Source organism: Phyllostomus hastatus, unplaced genomic scaffold (assembly GCF_019186645.2).
Source record: "Phyllostomus hastatus isolate PE091 unplaced genomic scaffold, TTU_PhHast_1.1 phas_contig_159, whole genome shotgun sequence".
Taxonomy (NCBI): Eukaryota; Metazoa; Chordata; class Mammalia; order Chiroptera; family Phyllostomidae; genus Phyllostomus; species Phyllostomus hastatus.
Window position 1 is genome coordinate 3,415,443 of NW_025333640.1, and position 25,089 is coordinate 3,440,531.

The following is a 25,089-nucleotide window of genomic DNA, read 5'->3' on the forward strand; positions in this document are numbered from 1 at the left end:
CAGCCCCGGTTACTTCACTGTTGCCAACCTGGGAGACAGCCACCCCAAAAGGCAGTCTGCCCTGACAAGGCCAGCTTCAGCTACCTCCTGTCTGAGGGCAGGGACAAGGTCAAGGACAGAACTCTGGGCCGCCACTTAGACTGTCTCAAGCAGAAAACGGAATTCATTTGGCTCTTAACTGCAACGTTCAGAGGCCTCGACCAGGCAGGTGCACAGACGGCATGGCGGGGAGGCCCCTCACAGCCCTGGTTTCCTCTGGGCTGGCCAGCCGCACTCTTTGAGTGGCTGTCTTTGCCCCACAGCTTGTCTCTACCCAATTTAAAGTCCAGTGAAAAAAAGAATTTCTCTTCCCCAACAGTTCCAACAAAAGCCACAGGCCCCACAGCACCAGCCCCAACTAACTGCACTATTTGTCCTCCCTTGAACTAACTGAAGTCTGCACTGGGAGGTGGCCCACCAGGGAGATTCCCTGGCTCTAGGCAAGTGATCTCCGTGTGAACCCACAGACCCCTGGCCTCACGGGCTGCAGAGGCTAGACAGAACGCCCACTGGAGGGTCGGGGTGTGAGGATGAGAGTGTGGCACTGGCCAGGGGCCCCATGTAGCCAAGGTGAGCTCGGTGCCCCAAGGAGCCACGTGGGCTACCACCTGGCACCAGCCCATGCAGGCAGCCAACCCCAGGGTCCCACTCACCTAAAAATCCACTGAGACCAGATCTGTGCTGCCCAGGATGGGCTGGATCTACTCCCCACACCACCTGACCTCTGGGTTGAATTCAAATTTCATGTGACAATGTTGCTTGTGCCAGGAACAGACAGCTGTCCTCACCGGGGAGGCCCTGCATGGCCATCTCTTGCCAGGTTGCTGGCTTTAGTGAGCACGCTTGGATGAGGACACTTGGAAGGAGTGGCCGCTGGCCCTGATACTGAGCTGGCCCGCCTGCGACAATCCTGCAGGGAGGGCGAAGGTGAGACGGTGTGCCCCAGACCCCGAGTGTTGGCACACCTGTTATAAAAGTCCCATAGTGTCCCACTGGCACCGCCTGCCCCCTTCAGGAGTGAGAAGAGTGAAGTTGCTCGTGGCCACTGGTGTCCTGAATGTCGCAGGGCTGGAGAGACCCTTGCTGAAGGACGGAAGAGGAGAGAGGACGTGAAGGCCAGAGGGCAGGCAGGACTGGCACGGATGGGGCAGAGGTGAGAGGCCGGCAGACTTAGTACCCGGCCTGCAGGAGCAGCAGCCTCTGACCTTTCCCTCTCACGGCACACATCAACCGGTGACTAAAACTCTGCAGCACACCAAAAATGTGGTTTTTGCCGATCTGATGAAAACTAGGCATTGTTTTGACTCATTCACACCAGATGACTATTGTTGTGTTGGCTATTGTCATTTTTTATTTGACAATCTAAGGGAAAAGAGGTTGGTGCCCCTGACTAAACAGTCAGGCATTGCATGTTTCAAACATTCTTGCGGCGCGGTGAAAATCACTACCCTGGAGGGTGGAGGAGACTCACCGGGGTGGCAAAGGTGCCCCCCCACCCCCGCACTCAGGTTTCATCAAAACCCAACCAGCAAGTATGTACAAAAATGTTATAAATATCTCAAAACACAAAAGCTCAGTCTTTTTATTTTTCAAGTTTCCTTTTTCCTTCATGGGGGAGCAGCAGGGGATGGGAGGGCAATGGTAACCTGGATTGGCAGGGACCCTAACTCCGGGCTGTCCCCTGAGCCGTCAGAACCCCGAAGGGCCCCCCTCAGCCCCAGGGCAATGGGCCACAGCTGCACTTCCTGCTCTGGGCATGGGTCACGTCCCTGCAGTCGGTGCCACCAGTGTAGTCTCAGGGACCAGCCATTTACAGGCCACAGAGTGGCTGGGAGACATGTGCATTCTCGGTGAGACCTCAGCTGTACTGGTTGCTGGGCCAACCAGACACCAGCAGGGGCCCTGTGCCCATGATCTCTGCTGCCCTTTGGGGCTCAGAGAATGAGTCTCCATGGGGCAAGGGGTCATGACCCAGACTCTCTGCCCTTACCTCAGAGTCCTTCTGTGCTGCAGAGAGGCAGGAGATGGAGGCCAGGGGAGGGGGCTCTGTGTGAACCCCTGGGGACTTACTTGGGAGGGGGGCCTTCAGCCAGGCACTTGGGCTGGACCAGGGGCCCAGGGCAAAGAAGTGGAGTAGGGGGGAGGCAGGCCCTACAAGAAAATTCATCAGCTTTCAAACCCAGAAGCTCCCTTGGGAACCCCCAAGGCCTGTGGCTGCCCTCAGCTGTGGGCAGTGGCTGCTGTGCTCAGGAGGGCAGCCTCGGCCCCCAGTCTGCCAGGGCTGCATGGGGACAAGGGATTTCCCCAGAATCATGCTAGGTGAGAGGCTGGCAGGAGACAGCTCTTGGGGAGCAACCCTGGCACCCCAGCTCCACGCTCCCTACTCCCCAGCTGCAGTTCCTTCAACAGCTCAGCAGTCTCCCACATGGGTCACAATCCAGAATGTACCAGAATGTTCCAGTGCAGAGAGGACAGCCTTCAACTGCCCGTGTCCCCCACCTGAGCACTGATCATCAAGTTCAGGGCTTAATGGGAGCACCAGAACTCGGTCACACATGTGACAACCAATGCACCACTATTCTGTGGCAGAAGGGACAGGCATCAGAACAGGCTAGTGTCTTTTTTTTTTAATGGCTGAATTTAAAAGAGCCAGCCCCTTACCTAGGCCAAATTCCGAGAAAGGAGCTGTATTAGTGCAATGAAGAGAAAGCCTTGACCAGATGCAAGCACTTTCCAGATATCTTGAGGACAAGCTCTCTTCAGCCCACGCTGACCACCAAGTGTGGGTCATGGACACTGGCTATGAGAAATGACCAGGAAGAATGGCCTCTCTCCTAACCCTGCCCCACCCTCCCTGGGATGCTGAGCTGGAGACCAGCGTCTCCCATCCCGTTTCCAGACTGGGAGCTAAGGCACCAGGGCAGCGGGAGCTGGAGCCCCCGTCCAGGGCTGGCAGGACCCCTGGGCGCATCAGCAGGCCAGCAGCTCGCTACCCTCCACCTGTAGGCCTTTGCTCAGGAGGAAGGCATCCTGCTTGGGGTCCCGACCCAGGAAGAGCTTCAGCATGATGCTGGCGTCCTGGGAGCCGCCTGGTCTCAGGATGCAGCTTCTGTAGTCCAAGCCAACCTACAGTGGGGCAGAAGGGCAGCGCTTGGAGAGGGTCCTTAAACATCCTGCACCAGCTCCCAGGGGGCCTGTGGGTCCCTGTGTCAGCATCACGAGGGCGTGTGTGCTGCCAACACCTTGGAAGGGGATCTCAGAACAAGTGTGCACGCAAATGCATGCATGTGCAAGACTGCGCGCGCGTGTGTGTGCGCGCGCGCAGGCACTCTGTCCTTCGGGACAGGAGTGGCTCAGCCTCTGCTGAGACTAAACAAAGGGCTGGAAAACTGGCTGAGCCCCCCAACCCCACAGGATCTCAGGTGGAGCCCTGTAGGACTAAGGGAGAGTCCAACTCTGCCCCAGCGCCCTGGCCTGCCAGGGCTGGCTGCACCGGCACACAGGCCAAGGCCAAGGCCAAATGTCCTTGGTCCTCGGCACTGGGATCATCACTCAAAGTCCTCTCCTCACCTTGCCATTGAGGACGCCCTCCTGCTTGAAGCGCGTGTGGAACATGTCCATGGAGTATACCTCACTCCACAGGTAGCCATAATACTGCGCGTCGTAGCCTCCCGCCAGGTGGCCAAAAGTTGCAGGCATGTTGGTTCCTGGGAGGAACAGGAGGTTACGTGGAGGACGGCCTGGTCCCTGGTCCACCCTCATGAGAGGGGGCTTTCAAAGCAGCCACATCAGAGAACCCTCCCCATCCAGAAGGAGGGGAACTGGTGCAACAATTCCAGGAAACAGAGGCCTGGTGATTCGGCCAGAGGAACACAACTGATCTTTGCTGAGAGCTGCTGAAATGGGGAGGGCTCACCTGGAGCATTTTCCACAATGCCAGCAGCCACAGCACCAGGGCTCAATGTCAGGAGACCCTGGGGTAAGTCAAGGCTCACCCACACAACAGAGGGCATGTGTGGATTTAAACACTTTTTGAAGAGTTTTTAAAATGCTCATGAGCCCCCAGTTGGTATAGCTCAGTGGATTAAGCACCAGCCTGAGGACCAAAGGGTCACCAGTTCAATTCTCAGCCAGGGCACATGCCTGGGTTGCAGGCCACGTCCCCAAAAGGGAGTACACGAGAGGCAACCACACATTGATGTTTCTCTCCCTCTCCTTCTCCCTTCCTTCCCATCTCTAAAAATAAATAAAATCTTTTTAAAAAGCAAATTTAAAAATGCTCATGAAACGGTAAACCAGTGCAATACCACCTACATTAAATCTTAACTACCTTCCCGCACATTTATTAATCGTTTATATTGATATGTGCACATGCGCAAGTATGCAGATGCACTCGGAGGATACACATCAAAATTTATCTACTGCCACCTCCAGGTGCGAGATCGCTCATCTTTGCTACACCTCCCGGGCTTCTCACAAGGCTATGTGCGGGAGGGCGCTCTGAGGGAGCGCATGAAGGTGCTGCGGGGGTGGAAGCCACACACAGCCAGTGAGGAAGGATGGAGCTGCCCACATCAGCTGCTCATCAGGCTCCACAGATGGAGCCAAGGGCCTAGGAAGGCAAAGCAGAAGTGAGGCCAGGGGCTGCCTGCTTCTCTCGGGTCAGCCGAACCGACGGTCTGGCCCAACTCCCTTCACGTGGCACTAGGTTCCCGTTGACCCAGAGGACAGACACGCCTAATCTCTAAAACAGGCCGGGCTCACGGGCAGTTACCTGGCGTGGCTGGGACCCCGAGGATCTGCTGGCAGAGGCGGGCGTACTCCTCGGCCGGGTCTGCAGCTTTCTGTGTGTGCAGGGCCTGGTCCACCTTGGCCAGGACGATCTGGCGCAGGTTGAAGAGACCTGGTTGGGAGGAAGCAGATGGGAGGCTGGCACTGTGCTCTCCCCTGTGCTCTCCAGCCGGAGCTGTCCAGAAATCCCCAAGGGCACACCTGGGCCTCGCAGGCTGCAGCATGGGCCCCAAGGACTCCCCTCTTTCCCCTGGCCCCAGGGTCCGGAGGATGGAGACCGGGGTGGTCCCAGAGCTAGCGAGGCCCCACAGAGCGGGGTCGCAGTGGGGCACACCTGTGTTGGCCTGCCGGGACTTGATGAGCTTCTCGAGCAGCTCCTGGGGGATGGCGCTGCCCGTCCTGTAGTGCTGCGACATCCTGAGCAGCGGCTCCTTCTCCCACACCCAGTTCTCCAGCATCTGCGAGGGCGCCTCCACAAAGTCGCGCTCCACATGTGTCCCGCTGAACATGGCGAACTCCGCCTGTGGGGATGGGGCAGAGAGCCCAGGAATGCCGGACCCTGCTCTGCCAGTTCCTGTCCACCCAGCCTTATCTGGGTGCACAGGTACGCAGTACCCGAAGCCCACCTGGGTGGGTAGAGAACACCCTGGGCGTGGGCCCTTCCTCCCCCCAGACTGGGACGCCTGGCCAAGGATGGGGACAGCTGAGTTTTCCCCCGGAAGCTGCTGGTCAACCTGTCTCGACCCAGGACACACAGAGAGGCAGCGAGCACGCATGTCCCTGCTGGTCACCCAGGTTCCCTCTCCCACCCATGAAGCCAGTGCTCGTAAAATGTCTGTAGCCCAAAAGGCCAAGGCCCGGAAATAGTGGAATCTGGTGACAGATGTTGGGAGGTACACTGTATTTGGTCCACTTTTGTGGATCTGAAAGTTTTCCTGAGAAACAGCACTTTTTCCAGAGCAGCCAGAACTTAGGTCTGACAGTTAATCAGTCACACAAGCTGCTGAGTGACTTAAGGCAAGTCCTGTCCCGGCCCAAAGTGAGGCAGGGAGTCCGGAAGGGGAAGGTGCGCGGTCGGTCCTTCCCGGCCACAGACGCCGCATCTGCGAACTATGACCCACTGAAGTCTGCAGCCCCCAAGTCGACCAGCCTGAGTTTTCACGGTCTTTCAGCACTCTGCTCTCCGGCTTCAGCTCTGACTGTGACACATCCCTTTAGTCTACTGAGTGCCCTGTTTTTTGTACATTTCTGGTTTTATAGGTGATTTCAATGTTCGAAATGGCCACCAATGAGGTGTTGGCTAGTGACCTTGAGTGAATGAAGGTTGTGACGTGCCTTGGGGAGAAAACCCGTGTGTCAGAGAAGCTCATTCAGGCACGAACCACTGCGCTGTTGGATGTGGAGCCACAATGTACATCGCAAAAGGCATCTTTATGCAGAAACACACGCAAACACAAGGCTGTGAAAACACTGTGACCAGGCTTGCAGGGACCCAGCCCTGCATCTCCCTAGGAACAACAGTTCAGTATCTGCTACCCTGGTGTTTGTGGCAACTTCAAAAAAAAAACCCCAGAACTGCTATAAATAATGAGACTCGTGGGTATCAGAAAAGACCTGAAGAAAATGGGGGATGCACACAGCACTGACGGGTGGTGGGGGGGGTGGCTAGGTGCGCCCAGAGCCCGGGCGCCGTACAGACCCTGGCTGTGCCCTGAGTTGCTGTCGGCAGTGAGCGGGAGACCCTTGCCTGACCCCACAGACAACATCTAATTCACAATCAATGACAGATTAAAATGAAGAGCTAAAACTATAAAACGTTTTAAAAAATTAGCGAAAAATTAGTGCCTTAGGTTAGAAAACAATGTCTTCAACAGAACACACACAAAAAAACTGCGAACTATGAAAGAAAAGAGTTAATAGACTAAACTTAATCAAAGTCAAAGAACTTCTCATCAAAACATACTTCTAAGTGGTCCATCCACACATGGAATATCACTCAACCATGAAAAGGAGTGAAGCTCTGACACTCGCTACAGCGTGGATGGACCTTGAACACGTGATGCTCAGTGAGAGGAGTCAGACACAAAGGCCACCCAGTGTGTGATTCCATGTAGGTGACATGTCTGGAGCAGGCACATCCAGAGACTGAGAGTGGATCGGTAGTTGTTAGGGACTGGGGAGGGGGTGGACAGAGAGGGGAGTGACAGCTAAGGGGCAGAAAGGATCTTCTGGGGATGATGGAATGTTCCAGAACTGGACAGTGATGACGGCCTCACAGCTTGGTTAATTAACTAAAAACCACTAAGTACCCAGTTCCCACACGCTCCCATTTGGCCCCTAAGCACGCTTGTGCTATCAGGAAAACTGGCTGACCATGTGCGAGAGGGGCCAGAGGACAAACGCCCACGTGTAGCTGGGGGCCTGTGGCTTGGCCACTAGACCAGGGAGTCCTGTTGCTGCCACTGAGGGCTTATCTGGGGAAGCTGCCTCAACCTCCTAAGCCTCCATATCTCCACCCAGAAAGCACAGCACCCCTCGAGCTCTGCACCAGGCTCAGCGAGTGTTCGCTGAATCCAGTGTGGGGCTTGGTGTCTGTCCCGCAGCCAGAGCTCGGGCTGCCACCACTGGCTTTCACAGACCATGCAGTGTTTCTTAATGTGAGCTCGCGGTGATGAGGCCTGCATGAGCGGCATGCTAAGCATGTTTTTATATCTGTATCTGTATTTATATCTATATCTATATCTATATCTATCTTTACTAATCTAATACCTCTGACAGCTGTTAAGGACTGAACTGTGTCCCCCAAAATTTGTATATGGGAGTCCTGACCCCTAGGACCTCAGAATGTGACTATATTTGGAGATGGGATCTTTGAGAGGTGATTCAATGAGATCACTAGGGCGGCCTATAGTCCAGTATGACAACTGTCTTTTAAGATAGCATCTACACACCAAGGAGAGAGGTTTCAGAAAACCCACCCCTGCCCACACCTTGACCTCGGACTTGTAGCCTCTAGCACCAGGGAAGCACACATTTCGTTGTTTAAGCCACCCCTGTGGGACTTTGTGATAGAAACTGATACAAGAGGGTGTTACCATAGCCACGGTCATGTCACCTGAAGAATCCAACATGGGGAAACCTGCCTCCAGGCCCGCTAACTGACAGGCGAGATGGGGGCACCCCTGCCCTCCCCCCAGCCAGCCCCTCCACCCTGTGCCCACCTGAGAGCAGAGCTGGTGCATCACGTGCCCGAACTCGTGGAAGTAGGTCTCCACTTCATCGTGCTGCAGCAGGGAGGGGGCGTCTGGGGTGGGCTTGGTGAAGTTGGCTACCATGGCTGCGATGGCGATCTGGCGGCTCCCATCCGGCCGCAGGCAGCCTGGCTGCAAGCCAAAGCAGGCTGCATGCCCATACTTGCCTTCCCTGGGGGAAAGGGGGCAGGGTCAGGCCTGGCTGGGGGTCTGCTCCTCTTGCTGACTGGCCCAGAGGGGCAGTGACCCCAGGCTGGTCCCCATTTCTGCCACTCCCTGACCCATCTGCCGGCTGAGGCAATTAGACACCCTAAAGGGCTCTCAGCAGAGGGAAGAGCACCCACGTCCCCAAATAGTATGAGCACTCCTGGCCCCCGCCCGCAACCCTAGCCCACATGCACCTTGGGTAAAGGTCCAGGTAGAACTTCCCGATGACCGTCCCTGAGGACGTGTCCCTCACTGAGTATAGCTTCACATCTTCGTGCCACACAGTGGCATGCTCCTCCAGGTCAAAGGTCAGCCCCAGCAGCTCCTCATAGATGCCCAGCAGCCCCCTAGTGACCACCTGCATGGGGAAGTACTCCTTGAGCAGGTTCTGGTCCACGCTGTAGCATGTCTCCTCCACCTGGTTCATGTAGTAGCGCATGTCCCAGGCGTTGATCCGCCCATCGAAGTCTAGGCCCCGCTTCTCACACTCAGCCTTCTTCAGCTCCAGGATCACCGCCCGCTCCTGCTCTCCAAGGGGCTTCAGCTTCTGGGCCAGTTCATCTGGGGGCACAGAGGGGAAAGGCAAGGCTACCTCCTGGCAGTGGCACCCCAAAGCCGCCCATGCTCACTCCCATGGGGCAAACCCCAACACGCTGGCCTTGGCTTTCTCCGCTGCCTGGGCCCTGGAAAGGACGGCCTGAGACAAAGCCTGACCGAGGCTGTGTCCCATCACCCCAAAGCAGCTCCAGGAGGGGTCACTGGTCTTGTTTTCACAAAGAGGAGATGGCAGTCACACCTGAGCTGCTTGTCCAGAGCCTCACGCCCAGATGGGCTGGGCCAGCTGCAGGCCTTGCCCGGGACCCAGTCCTCAGCAGTTAGATTAGGGTCCCTCTGGTCAAATACAGGGGCCAGGGGAGGCAATGGGACGCCCACCTCAGGGTGGACAAAAGGGGGCTCTCAGAAGCACCATCACGTCACAGTCAAGAACAGCACGTAGGAGGTGGGGAAGGTCAGTTACCTAGGAAAGTGGCCACTGCCTGGCTGGTTTTGGCCATGTTCATCTCCAGGACGTAGTCGGCATGTGTGCTGAAGCCCAGCAGGCTGGACTTCTGGGCCCGCAGGGTCACCAGCTCCCTGAGGATGCCACAGTTCTCCTGGAACCAACAAGTGAGCAGGCCTGTGGATGTCGCTTCCCCCACGTGGGGCTCCCGGGCCAGCATCTGGCTTCCTTGGTAGATCTCGGCAGCCACAGGGCTGCTCAGGCCCCCATCCAGCACAGCTCTGGAACGTCTGCTTTCCCTGTCCTGACCTTGGCCCGGATCTCTGCATACTTGGTTCTGTCCTGGCATATAAGCTACAAGCCCCCGGCTCCTTTTTGCAAAAATAAAGCGTGTGAACCATGAAGAGTTCTGAAGCTGAGTGAAGAGCAATGTGTGGGCTGGGACTCTCTAGGATCGCCTCCGGAAGGCGCTGTGTACCGGGTGCCCCTGCCAGGAACGGCCCGGCCTAGGGCTCAAGGTACCAAGTCTCTATCGAGCCAACCAACCATGCTCATGGGGGCCAACACAAAATGAAATCTTCTGTTTCGTTTGCAAGGAGAGACAGAACATAACATCCCCTGGCACAATCAGGCCACAGGAAAACAAATTACAACTGCAAAGTTGAGTGGACAGCTTGCAGTCACATGAGGGAACTCAAGGCTGGTGGCCAACAGTGCCAGTTAGCACGCCATGTCCCATGGGACCTGGAACTCTGCCCGCCCCCCTGTTCTGCCTGTTGGGTCAAGTCCAGCGGCCAGGATGGGAGTGAAGACAAGGGGATGCCAACCCTTATCCAGTCCTGAGCAGCCAAAGAGCATGCAGCTTGAGCTCTTGACACTAAAGTTACTGCCGGCTGCAGAGAGCAGCACATCCCCCTCAGAGCTGTAACTCCCGGCTCTGGGACAAGGCAGTCCCAAGTCTGCAGGCCGCCAATGGCCCCCGCTGGGAGTGCTGCCTCTGCTAGGGCTACATCTCAGATTCTGCAGTGCAAACCCCAAGTTATCTTCACACCAAAGTGGTCTTCAATCCCAAAAAGTGGAGAACACAGGCTTTACCACATGCATTTCCTGTTATCCTGTGACCTCCAGCCTGTGGCTCCTCTCCACCAGCCACGTGAGCACCAGTGGTGTCGCAGGGAGGATGAAGGGGACCCGTCCCAACACCCCTATCTGCTTAAGGCTAAACAGGAGTCACTCAGAGACCACATTGGGGTACGGACACAAACACAAGTGCCCTTGTGGGAATGGACATCTGAGTACCGAGGCTGCGCCCAGGGCCATGGCCAGAGGCCCGGGCCCCACACAAGCTGCCGAACAGCGGGGGGCAAACCCGAGCTCAGGTCCGGGCAACAGAAGAGCGATGTGAGGCTGGGGCGGGGGACACAGCAGAAGGAGACAGGGTGCCGGGATTTATGTGGAGCAGATGCATGACAGAAGCAATGAGCTTGGGACAGAGGCTCTGACCCCTGCTCTGCGTGGTCCCAGGGACAGAGCCAGACCCAATGAGGTGATCGAGCCACCAAGCTCACTGAGCATACCCTTGGTCACTAGACCTAGCCCAGTAGACACTGGGCGACTCTTTGCAGGCACAGCCACTGAGGCGACTCACACCAGCACTGAGCAGACAGGCATGGCACGGCACTTCCAAGCTCCAGATGAGGCTGTTTCGCAGACAGACCCCACAGGCGGATCCCTGAAGCCAGACCCTGGCACCGCCTTCTCACCTCCTTGCACCGACAGTTGAAGGCCTCCTCCACCTTCCTTCTGGTCTCGGGTACGTGGCATTTCTTCAGGAGAGGAAAATAGTGAGGGTACTTGAGGGTGACTTTGAATTTCCCATCCTCAGTCTTTTCCAGAGAGTTCAAAAAGTCTTCAGGAAGCCCTCCTATGAACCAAATTAGGGGGGCTTTTAAAGACCAGCGCACATACAAGGTGGGAGGCGTGGGCTAGGAGCAGGAGCTGACAGGGAGCACCAGGCCTGGCCTTCCCTCCACACTGTGTTCCTGGCTTCTGCCCTGAGTCCTGAAGGAAAGATGTCCAGAACCTGCCCACCTCGGAAATCTGTTACCATTTGCATCAAGACTCCCTTGGGAAGGAAAAGCTACAGTCAGCCGGACTCTTGGACAGGATGGGCTTCCTGGGGCTACATTCTCCTCCTGTGCCCTTTCTCAGTAAATGGCACCACCATGAACAGAACCTACCCAGCAACCCTGACCACACCCCAGTGGACAGCACCCCCGTCCCAGCGGCCAGCACTGCTGTAACAGTCTCCCACCTGGCCCCAGCTCCTGACCCACCTTCCCATGACAGAGATCTAGGTACACTGCCCTTGGACTGTGCGCCAGGGCTTCCCCCTTGTGGGGAAGGGAGGGAACTAGCCTAGAAGATCCCATGTCAAAAGGCACTCAGAGACAAACACAGACATGACAGGCCCGAATCACTCCCTTGAGGTCAAACTGGACAGTCTGAGCATCACTGTAAATAACGACAGCAATAGACTATAATCCAGAGAGTAAAACAGGACTGATAGTCCTCACTGACCAGATAAATTAATACGTAAATGCGGGGCCGACCAGTGTAGCTCACTTGGTTGGGCGTTGTCCTGCAAAGTGAAAGGCTGTTGGCTCCGTTCCAACCCAGGGCACGTGCCTGGGTTGTGGGTCTGATCCCCAGTTGCGGCACGTAGGAGAGGGAACCAATCAATGTATCTCCCATCGATGTTTCTCTCCCTCTCTTTCTCCCTCCCTTCCCCTCTCTCTACAAATAAATAAATAAAATCTTAAATAAAATAAAATAAATAAATGGGGGGAAGGGAAAGCTCTAGTTTATGAGAAAACCAACTAACGTGTGTGCAGAGTCTCCCTGGGCGCTACAGCTGGTGGGTGGCAATGTGATGAACAGCGGCGTCAGAGCTGCACTTGAGAAATTACTGATCATGAAGGGAAAACTGGTGTTTCAATGGTGACACCTGGCAGACAGCCACCTAATCAAGTAATTAAGATTCAGGGAGGGGAAAAGGGGTACATAGAGAAAGATACATTGTATTTTTGTAAAATAACACCAAGTGTCCCTTTTACAACCGAAAGAAAAATAAACGAGTGCCACGATCTTGCTCAGCTAGGCCTGCAGACAGGGCCAGACCCTGCCAGGCTGGACACACATGTCCCAGCCACTGCCACCACCCCCATCCCAGCAAGACATGGTGTCTGAGGTCAGGAAGGGCGCACAATCATCCGCTCCACATGCTGGAGAGTGAAGCTGCCCACACGGGAGGCCAGTCCGACAAGCCAGGCCCTAAGGCTGGACAGATAGCAAAGCAATCCCATGGACAGCATGGACCAGCAGGTTCCTTGGCTGAATTCCAGAGCCCTGGGTTCCCCTTTGGTCAGGAAACATGGTGGCCATCCTTAAACGTCAGGAGCCACGTGGTGGGACTTGCTGCCAGGACACAGTGGGGGCTGAACGGGAATGAGGGGCAGCAGAACGCAGCTGTGATCAGTCTGTAAGCACTTGTTCTAGAAGATGCATGTTCATGGGTCTCTGTGGTGTAGCCGCCTTCAGTGAGGGCCCTGCATCCTGCCACCTCCAAGGCAAAAGCTGCCGGACTCACAGCCAGATCTCACGTGACATGACTCCACACACACTGCACTACACACCACTGGTTAGGACACACGGCCTGCTCGGAGCCTCTCACAGGTGGCAGGTGGCACAGCCACTGGCCTGGAGTTTTCAAAACTGGCAGTGTTGGAAAAGAGGGAAAAAATGTGCAAAAGGCTGAGGAACTGTTCAACAGGAAAGGAGCCCGATGATACATAGAGACTAAGCAGATCCCGGTTGGGAGAGAGAGAACGCCGCGGGGAGGGCCGACGTGGGAAACCTGCCCGCACCCTCGAGGACACAGCTCGATGTTCTGTCCCGAGTGTGGGGTCTGCACCTCTGATGCAGGAGAACGTCCCTGTTCCTGCTGAAGTGCCACAAGCCGACGAGTGACTGTCAGAAGTTCGGAAACAGTGTGCATATAAACATGGACAGAGGAGGCAGGGAAGCAAAGCACCAGCAGGGGGTGAGGCTGGGTGAAGCACGCAAGGGCTCTCCAAGGCACCGTTCTGCAACTTTCCCGTAGGTGTGAAACTTTACACAACAAACCGTCCAGGGAAAGAGAAGTAGGGAAAATAGTAAAAACTAGAAAGGATGCCTAAGCTCCAACCCTGCAAAATTCCTGTGTACAGCCAGGCTTAGAAACTACTGATTCAGTTCATCCCCTTGAACACTTCGAAGGATTTTGGGAAATAAAAACAATAAAGAGGCACGGGGTGTGACCTCAGAGGGGATAACCCAGCTGACTCAGCAGCAAGGCTGAGACTGCTCACCTGGCGCTCCCACTGCCTCAGGACGCCCTCCGGGGTCAGAATCCCAACACACAGAGCACGGCCCCCTCTAAGGAGGGACCCAGAACCTTAAGGTCCCAAACACCCAGCGCTCCAAGTGAAAAAACCCAAACAAATGCCTCGACCTCTGAAGGAGGAGGCTGTGGCCCTGCAGGGTCTCCCCAAGACCATGCCCCTGAGACTGGCTGTCAATGTGGCTACCTTCCCAGCCCAGCCCCCCACGCACCCAGCTCCTCTCTTGTGAAGGGCAGGAAGGTCGTGTCCTCGTTCAGGTTCTTATTGAAGTCAATGCACAGGAGACTCAGCTTCTTCTTGATGCCTTTGATTTTCTGAAGGAGAGAAGAGCCTTGAGAGAAGGGAGGCACCGCTGTTAAGATCCCCTCAGGGTTAAGGCTCCCCATCACAGAAGAGGCAGGTGAGGTAGGAAAAACAGAGGTTTGGGGGGCAAACACCTGTCTGCTGTGCTGAGCAACCTCGTGATCTGGGGACTCAAGAGGCATCCTCATCGGTATGGGTCCCTGGCCAAGGGCCTTCTGGACCCTCCTACTGAGGAACTGCCCCCAGAATCTGTAGCCTGAGCTTTCGGCATCTAACAGACTTCAACGTTCGGGGCCATCTGGTTCTTAAACAGTTAAAAATCGACCCGTCTGGGTAAGGGAGTGACACGGGGCACAAAGAAGTGCCTGGGCCCAGGGTGTCAGGTGGAAACCCTGGGGCTGCCTGGCGCAGGCGAAGAGGAGGGAACAAGTGTGAAAGCAGACACCGCACTTACCAGCCACCGGACAGAAGCAGGTGCCACCCTCCCAGCTGGAAGACAGGGGACACCTGTCTCCTGTGGTATTTTGACACAATGAGAAACGTGTGTTTTTGACTTAACCCCGTTCCTAAAACCCTTGGAATTTGCTGAGTGAAAAACTTTCAGGGGGACAAAAGCAACAGGAGCCCCTTGCAACCACATCTGAGCTTATGTCAACAAGCCCACTTTCAGAAAACCCAAAACCACAGGGCCGACCTTTTAGTTCCACCCCATTCTCCACCTTTTGGGTGGGGAGAGGGGCTGACGGCTGGAGGTTGAAATCAGACCCAAAGGGCCAGTGATTTAATCAGCTGAGTTTGTGTAATGAAACCTCACAAAAGGACCGGGCTCAGAGAGCTTCCAGGGTGGGTGAACACACGTAGACGTGGAGACAGGAAAGCACTGTGGGAGGGCATGGGCGCTCCGAGCCCCCTGCCTGCACCTCAGCCCGTGCATCTCTTCTGGCTGCTGTTCCTGAGTCGTGTGTGGCCTTGCCAAAAAGTCCATTTAGTTTTTTCCATAAAATAAGACATTTTTTATTTCACCAGCAACTTTATTGATTTGGATATTCTTAGTATGTTGGCTATCTCCCACTATTGTCTTCTAGTGGGTAGAGGCCTGGGGTGCTGCTAAACATCTTCCAATGCATGAGAAGCCCCACAGCAAAGATTTTGCCAAAATGTCAAAAGTACCAAGAAACTTCGTGAACCACTTTTGACACGTTCTATCAGTTACAGAACCTTCTCCAGACACTGCACAAATCTTTGTGTTTCAGTTGTGTTTTTACCTTTCTTGAAATAAAGAATAGCCCTGGCTGGGGTGGTTCAGTGGATTGAGCACAGGCCTGTGAACCAGGGTGTTGCTGGTTCGATTCCCAGTCAGGGCACATGCCTGGGTTGTGGGCCAGGTCCCCAGCAAGGGGCACGAGAGGCAGCCACACATTGATGTTTCTCTCCTTTACCCTTTCTCTATAAATAAATAAATAAAATACTTAAAAATATTTTTTAAAAAAGAAATAAAGAATACACTGACAATGCTGCTCATTTTCTTCCATTTTCAATATTAAAATGGCTTCAAAAAATTCACCAGTTTTGGTGTTTTGCTTTGTTTTTTTAACTCATGCTGATATGACAGCTATCACAATATAATCTAACAAAATTGTTTCAAATGAAGTTAAAGACAACTAAGTACTACTAGAGCCATCCATCATATGGAAAAAACAAAACAAACGTTTTGGCCAACCCAACACACTAAACCAGTGATCTAGTAAGTAACGTGTTTCTTGGATTTCTATAAGTTGCTTTAACAAATTAATCAAATCTAAGGAGGGGATCTTAGGAACCTCCAATTTATAACACAAATAACAAACTTGGACTTAAGACTGGAGTCTGAAATAGGGGCAGTCCTGTGGGGCTGAGCCCTGAACCTGGGGAATCCGATGCCCTTTCTAGGAAGACAGTGTCAGAACAATGGAGTTAAAGTGCAGGACACCCAGCCAGTGTCAGCAAGTTTCTTCACATGCCCTGGCTGGTGTGGCTTAGTGGACTGAGCACCAGCCTGTGAACTGAAAGGTCACTGGTTCGATTCCCAGTCAAGGTCAGCACACATGCCTGGGTTGCAACCCAGGTCCTCAGTTGGGGGCAAGAGGCAACTGATCAATGCTTCTCTTGCACATTGATGCTTCTCTCCCTCTCTTTATCCCTCCCTTCCCTCTTTCTAAAAATAAAAATAAGTAAAATCTTTACAAAAAGAGAAAAAAGTTCCTTCATGTGGGATCCCCAGACATCTGGTTTCGGAAGGGAGGCAGTGATGTAGCACTGTACTAAGGAGGGCGGAGACACAGAGGACTGAGTTTTTCCTTAACACCATCACACCAAAGTCCTGGGGATGACTGAATGCAGTTAGGTGCCCGATGAGGCCTGCACGCCCTCCTTCAGTGAGGAAGCCCCATGACCCTGGGGAAGCCCCACACGCCCCTGGAGAACTAAGAGCAGAGTGGGTTCCGAGAGAGAGCTGCTCTAGACAAAACTCCCACCAGAGTTCAGGTAGCAGAAAACTGGCATCAGGGCAGAGGCTGGGCCCTCAGGTGGGTGCAGGAAGGCACAAGCCTGCTACCCCATCCCCAAGGCCCCTCACTCACTTCCTGAGTCTCCTCCGGCAGGTGGAGCCCGTTCCTCCGGCCCAGCTTAATCAGTCGCTCCAGGTACCGCGCTGCCTCTGGCCTCAGAGAGTCCTTCTGAACTTTTTCCTAGAAAAAGAAAGGCAAAGTTCTGTTGGCAGTAAAGAATCGTGACAGTGCCAAAGGCTGGGAGGCAGCGGAGAGACCGGCTCACTGGGACACTGCTGAGGGAAGGTGACACGGTGCAGCCACTCTGGAAAGCAGTTCGGTGGTTTCTTGAAAAGACAAATATCCAACGACCCTATGACTCAGCAGCTGCCCTCCTGGGCATTATCCCAGAGAATAAAGCCCTAGACCCACACGGAATCTACACCCAGATGCTCACTTCCTGGCGCAGCACAGGCTGCCCAGAGGGTTTGAAGCAAATGAGCACTCTGCAGGAATAAGGTGTGCGGGCAGTACCCTGCTTGTGAGGTGACTTTGGTTCCGCAAAACATTACATGGGGGGAAATCAGACGAAGTGTAGAGGAGACCTCTTTGAATCATTTCTCAAAACTGTATGTGAACCTACAATTATCTCAACAAGAATTTCAATGCTGAAAAACAGCACGGCTTGTGCTGCCCCAGGTCTGTGCCTGCACATGCACCGAAGCACACGGGAGCATCTTCCTGACCCCGAGGCCGACACGCTGGCACATTTGCGGGAGTGAACCAGCAGCACGAGGGGCATTTCCAGTCACCCGCAAGCCCTCCATCTTCAGCAGCAAAGGCTCCCCTCCTGCTGAGAAGAGCGCCAGCTGGAGGTGGAACCCACTCTGTGCTGTGTCACCCAGCATGTCACTCGACCCGGCTCCCCTCACGAGGGAGGCAGGATATTATTTCTGAGCAGCGTCCAACAGGGTCGGGCAAGTGAGATGCCGTGGTGGACGCAGGAGACGCAAAAGGAGTCCTAGGCTTTCCATACTGGTTTTTCTTGCTCCTCTCCATTTGTCCTTGTCATTTTTTCTTTTTTTATCCTCACCCGAAGACTTTTTTTGTTTTTTAGGGAGAGACTGAAGCATTGATGTGAGAGAGAAATATCGATCGGTTGCCTTCTCGTACACACCCCAGCTGGGGATGAAACCTGCAACCTGGCTGGGTATGTGCCATGATGGGGAATCGAACCTGCAGCCTTTTGATCTATGGGACAACACTCCAAAAAACAGCCACTTGGCCAAGGCTGTTTTTGTCATTTTTTAACATGGTTTTTAAAAATTGTGGTAAAATAGACATAAAATTTACCTACCACCTTTACCACTTTCAAGTGCACAGCTCAGCAGCATTAAGTCCATTCACACTGCTGTGCGCCATCCCCACCATCCACCCCCAGAATTATTTTGCGTTTTCTGCCTTTTAAAGTCTGGGGCACAAAATGGTCCAGTCGGAAAAGGTGTCAGCCCACAGGCTCCCCTGGAGAGACAGCCCCGCCCTCAGCTTTCACCTCCCACGCCCCCAGCTCCATGTCCTCACAGCCCCCACCTGCAGCCAGACGATCCTCTGGTACACATCCTGCCTCATGCTCATCTCCACGTCAAACTCAGACAGCTTCTTGTCCGCCTCTGTGCTGGCTGTCCGAATGTCCTTCGATGGAGAAACATGCTGGGGGAAGTCAAGGATATTGCGCTGAACTGAAACAGGGAGACAAGGGGACAACTATGAAAATGGGCCCAAAGTGGACACTGACCTCAGGCTCCAAGCACAGAACTCATCCCTGTTTGTCGATTTGCTCAGTAAACATTCTCCACACCTGGCCCCGGGCTGGGCACCGGGAAAGAAAACTGACTATCACTCGTGGCCTCAGGGACCTCACAGTCCAAACAGAACCAGAGTTAGCTCAGGACTCTCCGAGGCAAAGAAGACTGAACAGAGAAGTGTGACAAAACCAGGAGAGGCTGAAGGGACTCCATGGCTGCTGCTGGCTCTCTTTTAAATTCACAAACAATTTTTAACATACAGGAAGAATGAATGGGTGACTATAAGAGCAGAGTTTGAACAGACTCACATGACCCAGCAATTCCATGCCTGCGTGTCTACCCACAAGAAATGGAAACACATGCCACACAGAAACCTGTGCACACCTGCTCCCAGCAGCAGGACTGTCCTAACTGAATAGCGGAAATAACCCAAGTGCCCACTGACAGATGGGTGGATACACAAACACAGTTCAACCACACAGGGAATACTACTCAGTCATGAAAAGGAGTGAAGCACCAACACTCACTACAACGTGGATGAACCTTGAATACACGATGTTCAGTGAGAGACGCCAGACACAAAAGGCCACACCGTGTGCGATTCCATTTATGTGAAATGTCCAGAACAGGCACATCCAGAGACAGAAAGTGGATTTACAGTTGCTAGGAGAGGGGAAGGGACTTCTTTTGGGGGTGACAAAAATATTCTAAAATTAGATAGTGGTGAAAGTTGAACAACATTGCAAATACACTAAAACCACTTTAGCATACACTAAAATGTATGCTGTAAATGGGTGAATTACATGGTATGTAAATTATATCTCAAAAGAACAGTTAAAAAAAAGCACGCACTTTGCATTGGGGAGCCTAAATTCAAATCACAGCTTGGTCGTTTCCATGGCTGTGGGCCTTAGAAATGTCCCGGGTCTGGGTGCAGCTCGCTGCACCATGGAGACCTCCAAAGGCGACAAGGACTGACCTGCTCAGTTGACTTGTGTTAAACAGTGAGGTTCTGGGTGGGCCAGATGCTGGCTGCCCAAAGAGAACAGTGAGAAGGACAGAACCAGCCTCTAGGCTTGCGGTCTGCAGAATGACATGCACCAATGTGACATGAAAACAGTGCAGAGTAAGGGATTAATCTGGGCAGCTGGCGCAGGAAGAGGGGCCCAGGGAAGGGGCTCCTGTGATCACAGAGCAGTCTGACATCCAGCAAAGCAGAAGGTAAGAACCTCAGGCCAAGAGGGGAGGCAGTGAGCAAGTGCAAGGCCGTGTGGCCGGGCAGGCAGCCTAGGAGGGTGAGGAGGGCTGACAGTGCAGGACACTGAAGACCACACCCAGGACTCTGGCCTCCACCCCAAGAGCAGTGAAAAGGCCCTGAAGGACTGGCCCAGAGGAGCGCCACAAGTCAATTGTAGTTTTCCTTAAAATCACCCAGGCTACTGAGCAAGGCTGGGGGTGGAATGATGCTAGATAAGTGGGAATTAGCATCCCAGGACCTTCGAGTGCCTCCTGTGAGAAAGAAGAGGGGTAAACTGAGGCCTGTCTGCCCAAAGTAAGGAAGAGGAGGCAGAGACAGGACACAGAGCCCAGCCTGCAGGCCTTCAGCTCCTGGCCCGCCCTTCAACACCAGCAGAGCTCACATGGTGCGGCCTCAGGAACAAGTGAGAATCCCGCAGCAGGGATTCTCGACGGCTCCCAAGAAAACGACTCTTCCTAGAGATCTGGGGTCAGGGAGTTTCTTGGCTCAGGATGCTCCACTTTGAGACTTCCCTTGACCTCTTGTCGTCACGCCGTCATCCTATACAGAGGGGGGGCCTCCAGGAGACAGATGTTGTTATCTATTAAATTGAACACCTCACTCCTCCCAAAGGAAGCAGACAGACCCCCAAGGAGGAGAGAAGGAGCCAGCTAGGGGATGGCATCAGGTTACTCAAAGTGCAGGGGAGGCCTCAGGGAGCAGAAACGCAAGGGGGCCAAGTTCAGTTCTCAGAGAGAAGAAAACAAATATCCCCCGGGACTAGAAAAGGGGTGAGAAGGGCTCCAGTTTCACGGCAGGCACCTGAGCTGGCTCTCAGAAACCAGGTGACGACCTATCGTGCCAGTGGCCAAGTGGAGCAGGGCACACAAGGGAATGGGCCACACCTGCTGGATGCCTTTACCCACCACAACCCCAGGGGATGAGTGGTGCCACCTCAGGGTCAGGGTTCAGGAACTCCATGCCCAGATCCTGACCTGGACTTACCAGTGTAGGACACCTCCACGTCAGCCAGCGCCTTAAGTGTATTCTCATAGGACACGTCCTCAAACTTCTGGGAGCCCACCTGGTCATACACGTGCTTGGTCTGCTCCATGAGCTCCGCCGTGAGCTCCACTATTTGTTGGGCGCTCAGGTCCCATCTCAGGTAATTCACCACGGAGCAGGGGGCTGCTGTGCCCAGGGCATCTCCTGCACAGGCTGCACAGAGGACAAAACCCCACACCAAATGTCTGCTTGACATCCAGAATTAGGGTCAGAGTAAATGATGGGAGAGGGGTGCAGAGGGATAGGGGAGGACCATGTATCCCTCTGCACATGAGCAATGTTCAAGGGCTTTGTGGGGATGCACAGGCTGCTTAGTCCTCTGAAGGCGATTCTGCTCCCCAGGAGACAAAGAATGAAGTCTGGGGATATTTGTGGTCATCAGGACTGAGATGTAATGCCACTGCATCTAGTGGGTGGGGACCAGGGATGCTGCTCAACACCCCAGGGTGCCCAGGATGGCACTCCACAGAGAGTGACTCAGCCCCAAAAGTCAATAGCGAGGAGGGGGACATTTGGTGTACACATGTATTTCATTCAAAGAATAGCTTCATTATAGGATGCAACTCCCAACCTCCCTGCATGAATATGTGCCATTTGTACTGCAATACCTTTCTAAAATAGGGGGGACATTCTGATTATTTAAACATCCCTAGCCCTGAGATCTTTTGGATAAGAGACTGTGGTCTGTACTAATAGCAGTCACTCAACACCTCTCGTGGGAGATTCAGAGTGTACGATGGTTTGTGCTCTTCCCTCTCTGAATTCTCACACAGTACTGTACTTTGCATCCCATTTGCCTGTTTTATGGATGGGAATCCTGAGATCTGGAGAATTCGAGTCTCCCGCCACAATGATCCCACAGCCAACCAATGGCGAAGGTAGGGTTCACGCCTGCAGTCTGATTCCACTCCCATTCTGTGAACTGCTATACTGAACTCACAGCACCGTTGTTAATCTGCTCATCTGGTTGTCAGGTCTTCCTGTCCCCTTCCCAGGGCTCCACCCTGTACCCCAGATTCAAGTTCAAACCTTTCATCAGCATCTACACCTGACTGTTTTTATAGAGCCCATGAGCTAAAAGTGACTTCATATGAGAGGTGGTGCGTGGCAGCCAAGCCTAAACCGTGTGTGTCCTTACAGAGCAGATGCTGACCCCTGATCTACATTGTCCGGATTCTCCTGGATCCTGTACGGCAGGTTTGGTCAGCTGGTTTTGCCAACTGCTCTGTGCCCAGCCACACTGGCCTTTGTCAGGCTCCCCGGCCTTCTTGCAGGTTTTCCTCTCTGCCCTGAGCCCCCTCCCCGCCAGTCTTCCTTTCCGCATTTTTCTCTCAGAGATGCCCCGCCACGGCATTCCTATGTCATCTGTAGGTCTAGAATGACTATACCTGTTTCAAATTACTGATTCAGTAAGAGAACAGAGAAGGTGTGGAATGTGTAATGAACAAGAAGGGGTCGCTCCAGGAAACACCTAGCTGTGCCTCATTTTCTCCGTCTGGCCAGCCAGGATTTACACATGGCCAAAGTGGTCCCGCACTCCCCTTGTGAACACTAGGAATCCCTGCAGGGTGCTGCTGGCTCAGACCTGTGTTTGATGTCTTTGGAGTAGGGCTTTTGAACAGCACTATCAACATTGGCGGTGGGGTCATGGAGGGGAGGGGCGTCCTGGGCACTCTAGGGTTCTAATCAGCATCCCTGGCCCCTCACCTACTCTATTCCAGGAGTATCCCCAGTCATGACAACTACAGATGTCCCCAGACATCACCCAAGGTCCCCTGGGGTGGCACAATCATCCCAGCTGAGGACCACTGGTATTACACTTAGAGGGAAAAAGAAAAGCTTTTAAATCAGCCCAGGTCAGATTTTCTGGCCAAAAGACTGCTGCAAACTTAGGGAAAATCTGTTTGCAGAATATTTTTGATTTCAGAATTGTTAAAAAGGGATTGTAGGTCTGTATTAAAATCGGTGGTAAAGAAGGGCTCCAAGAGCTCAGGAAAGGTAGGACATCTGCTTGAGCTGGAAGTGTCAGAAAAATCTCCTGGAGAAGCTAAGATTTGAAAAATCTGAGCAGATGCGTTCATTCTGTAAATATTTATTGATTATCACCTATGTGCCAGGTTCTGAAGCTAACAGTCAATCCTGCGGCAAACAAGGCAGACAACACTCTCTGCCTTCCTGAGTCCTTCATAGCCCTATTTGTAATTATTATCATTAATACAATTATCATCATCTCAATGGGCTGGAGAAAGAACTGGGAAGGAGAGGCCGCCAAGGGAAAATTTCAGGAGGCACCACACAACAACCTGGGCGATTTTCTAACATACACTTAACAAAGTTATGTCGCTTCCCTAATGAAAACCCTTCTATAATGCCCATTTGCACTTTAAACCTGTGATCTAGCCAAAATGACTTTATTACTCTTTAAACACGATACCCGTGCTCTTGCCTCTTGGCTTTTGCCCTCACGGTTACTGCCAACTGGGACGCTCCTCCCCTAGTTCTTAGCAGGACAGGGGTTTCTCCTCATCGAGTCCACCGCCTCCCAGAAGCCCTCCAGGACTGCCATCTCTAATAAAAGCGCCATCAGCCCCAGCAATGACCGTTCTCTAAAGTCCTCGCTTCTTCTACTCTCTGAATATCTGTCTCCGGCTCTGGAACCCCATCTACAGCTCAGGGTCTCTCTCAGAATCCACCCCAGGGCCCGACCCGTCCTTAGAAGGGACATGGTGTTGGCTGAATGAGTGAAACACTAGAAAAATTGGTTCGTTCATTCATTCTGCCACCGAGCGGACGAGGTTCTGGACTCTCCAATACCACCCCAGGAATACCACCCATCCGGTTACTCGAGGGTCACTTCGTCCCGCTTAGGCCCAAGTCGTGACCCCCGAAGGCACGAGGGTTCAGGGGGCGCCCGGATCTCTATAGCGGGACCGCACCGAGGGGTTGCCGGTACCTGCAGGCGTCTTCATGACAGGAGGGTGTGCACGTGCGGTCTCTCTTTCCACCTGGTCCGCGTGGGGCCGCCTCAGCCTCCGCGGCCAGACACCTCGGTCCGTTCGGTGTACACCGCGTAAGAGACTAAGGTGCCCACCGCCCGCGCGCCCACTGAACGCTGGGAGGGTGCTTACGCCGGGAGTAGGCGCACGCGCGCCCCAGCAGCACTGTGTCCTTTCCAACCACACTCTGCGCACGCGCTCCGCAACCCTCCCTGCTGGTCATTGGCTGTCAGCTGCAAGCGAGAGACAAACCGAGAGACAGAAATTCAGAGACCGTCATCACAGTGCGCTCTGGCACTTCTAAGCCTCTAAATATTTGCGGTTCTCTGCTCAGTACTTCGCCTGGGCTTCTAGTCCCTGTATTAATTGGTAACTGCTTCTTTTCTACTTTACAGGAAAAAAAAAAACAATTACGTATCATTGAGAAAGCCTCAATGAACGACAGATCCAGAATTTCAAATTGCAATAGTTATTTTGGTTTAGTGTAGTAACCTGACTTATATATCTATTGTCGGTTAAAATAAACAACAAAATCTTGAACTAGGGCACTCAGAGAGAAAAATGTACTAGAATTAAACTTGAAAAAAATCCTTTTATTTCTCTAAGAGAAAATACTCCAAGGTGTTAAGCGTACATGCGTTTTAAATAAGATAGAGGTGAACCGAAAGAACACTTTTGGCAACTTTAACACTAGTGGTGGGCAGTTCTGAGCCATCCTAGGGAATTTCTCGTCACTCACTATTAAGCACACCGAGCTTAATTCTATTTTAGTCTTCATTCTCACACTTCTCTGTACCTGGAGTGTTTTTCCTTACCTTCTAAATGCACATTTAAAAAGAGATTCTCCCCAACCACCCCAGCCAACCTACCTCCCCAATCACAACACCCCATTTTTTCTTCATAACGCTTGCCATTCAGTGAAATGCATGATTTATGTACTTTGATATTTTCGTGTTTAGTACATGAGTTACGTGCACTGTATGATAGTTTAGTATTTTTAATTCGTCTATCCCACTATAAAGAAATGAGTACACTTCGCTGATCTTTATAGTTAGCTTGTAATAAATACTTGTTGACTACTACGTACCTGCTGTGAACAATTTCTGTATTCCTTTACGTCTTATGGATTGAATGAATGAAAGAATGCATTTGTGGGTGAGTGGGTGGGTGGGGGAATAAATGAACAAAGATAGTGAATAGCAGTTACTGGTATTCATATAATGCCAGTGACCTAAACGCAGTTGCTCCACGTGGCCATCTCGGCAACACGTGACAGTCTCCGCCTACCCGCAGGAGTCCGCCACTGTCCCACCATGCACCGCTCCATTTTCTCTCTAGATCTGGAGGACAAGTCAGTGCTAATTTCCGGCCTTCATTTGGTCGCAAAGGTCAGTTTCCCTAACGACCACCTTCTTCCCGCTTCTAAAT

At 53.2% G+C, this 25,089-nt stretch overlaps 1 protein-coding gene across 1 annotated transcript; it reads right to left on the minus strand.

Moving 5' to 3' along the window:
* Positions 1–1,379: 1,379 nt before the first annotated feature.
* On the minus strand, positions 1,380–23,859 carry THOP1 (thimet oligopeptidase 1). Its single transcript, XM_045831664.1, has 13 exons — positions 23,619–23,859; positions 20,606–20,818; positions 18,149–18,297; positions 16,652–16,759; positions 13,942–14,044; positions 11,052–11,212; positions 9,307–9,442; positions 8,483–8,849; positions 8,052–8,253; positions 5,165–5,351; positions 4,814–4,942; positions 3,610–3,746; positions 1,380–3,165 (listed from the first exon to the last, which is right to left on the minus strand). The coding sequence occupies exons 1-13, from the start codon at positions 23,632–23,634 to the stop codon at positions 3,010–3,012; spliced, it is 2,064 nt and encodes a 687-aa protein (XP_045687620.1). The 5' UTR covers positions 23,635–23,859; the 3' UTR covers positions 1,380–3,009.
* Between the last annotated feature and the right edge of the window lie 1,230 nt (positions 23,860–25,089).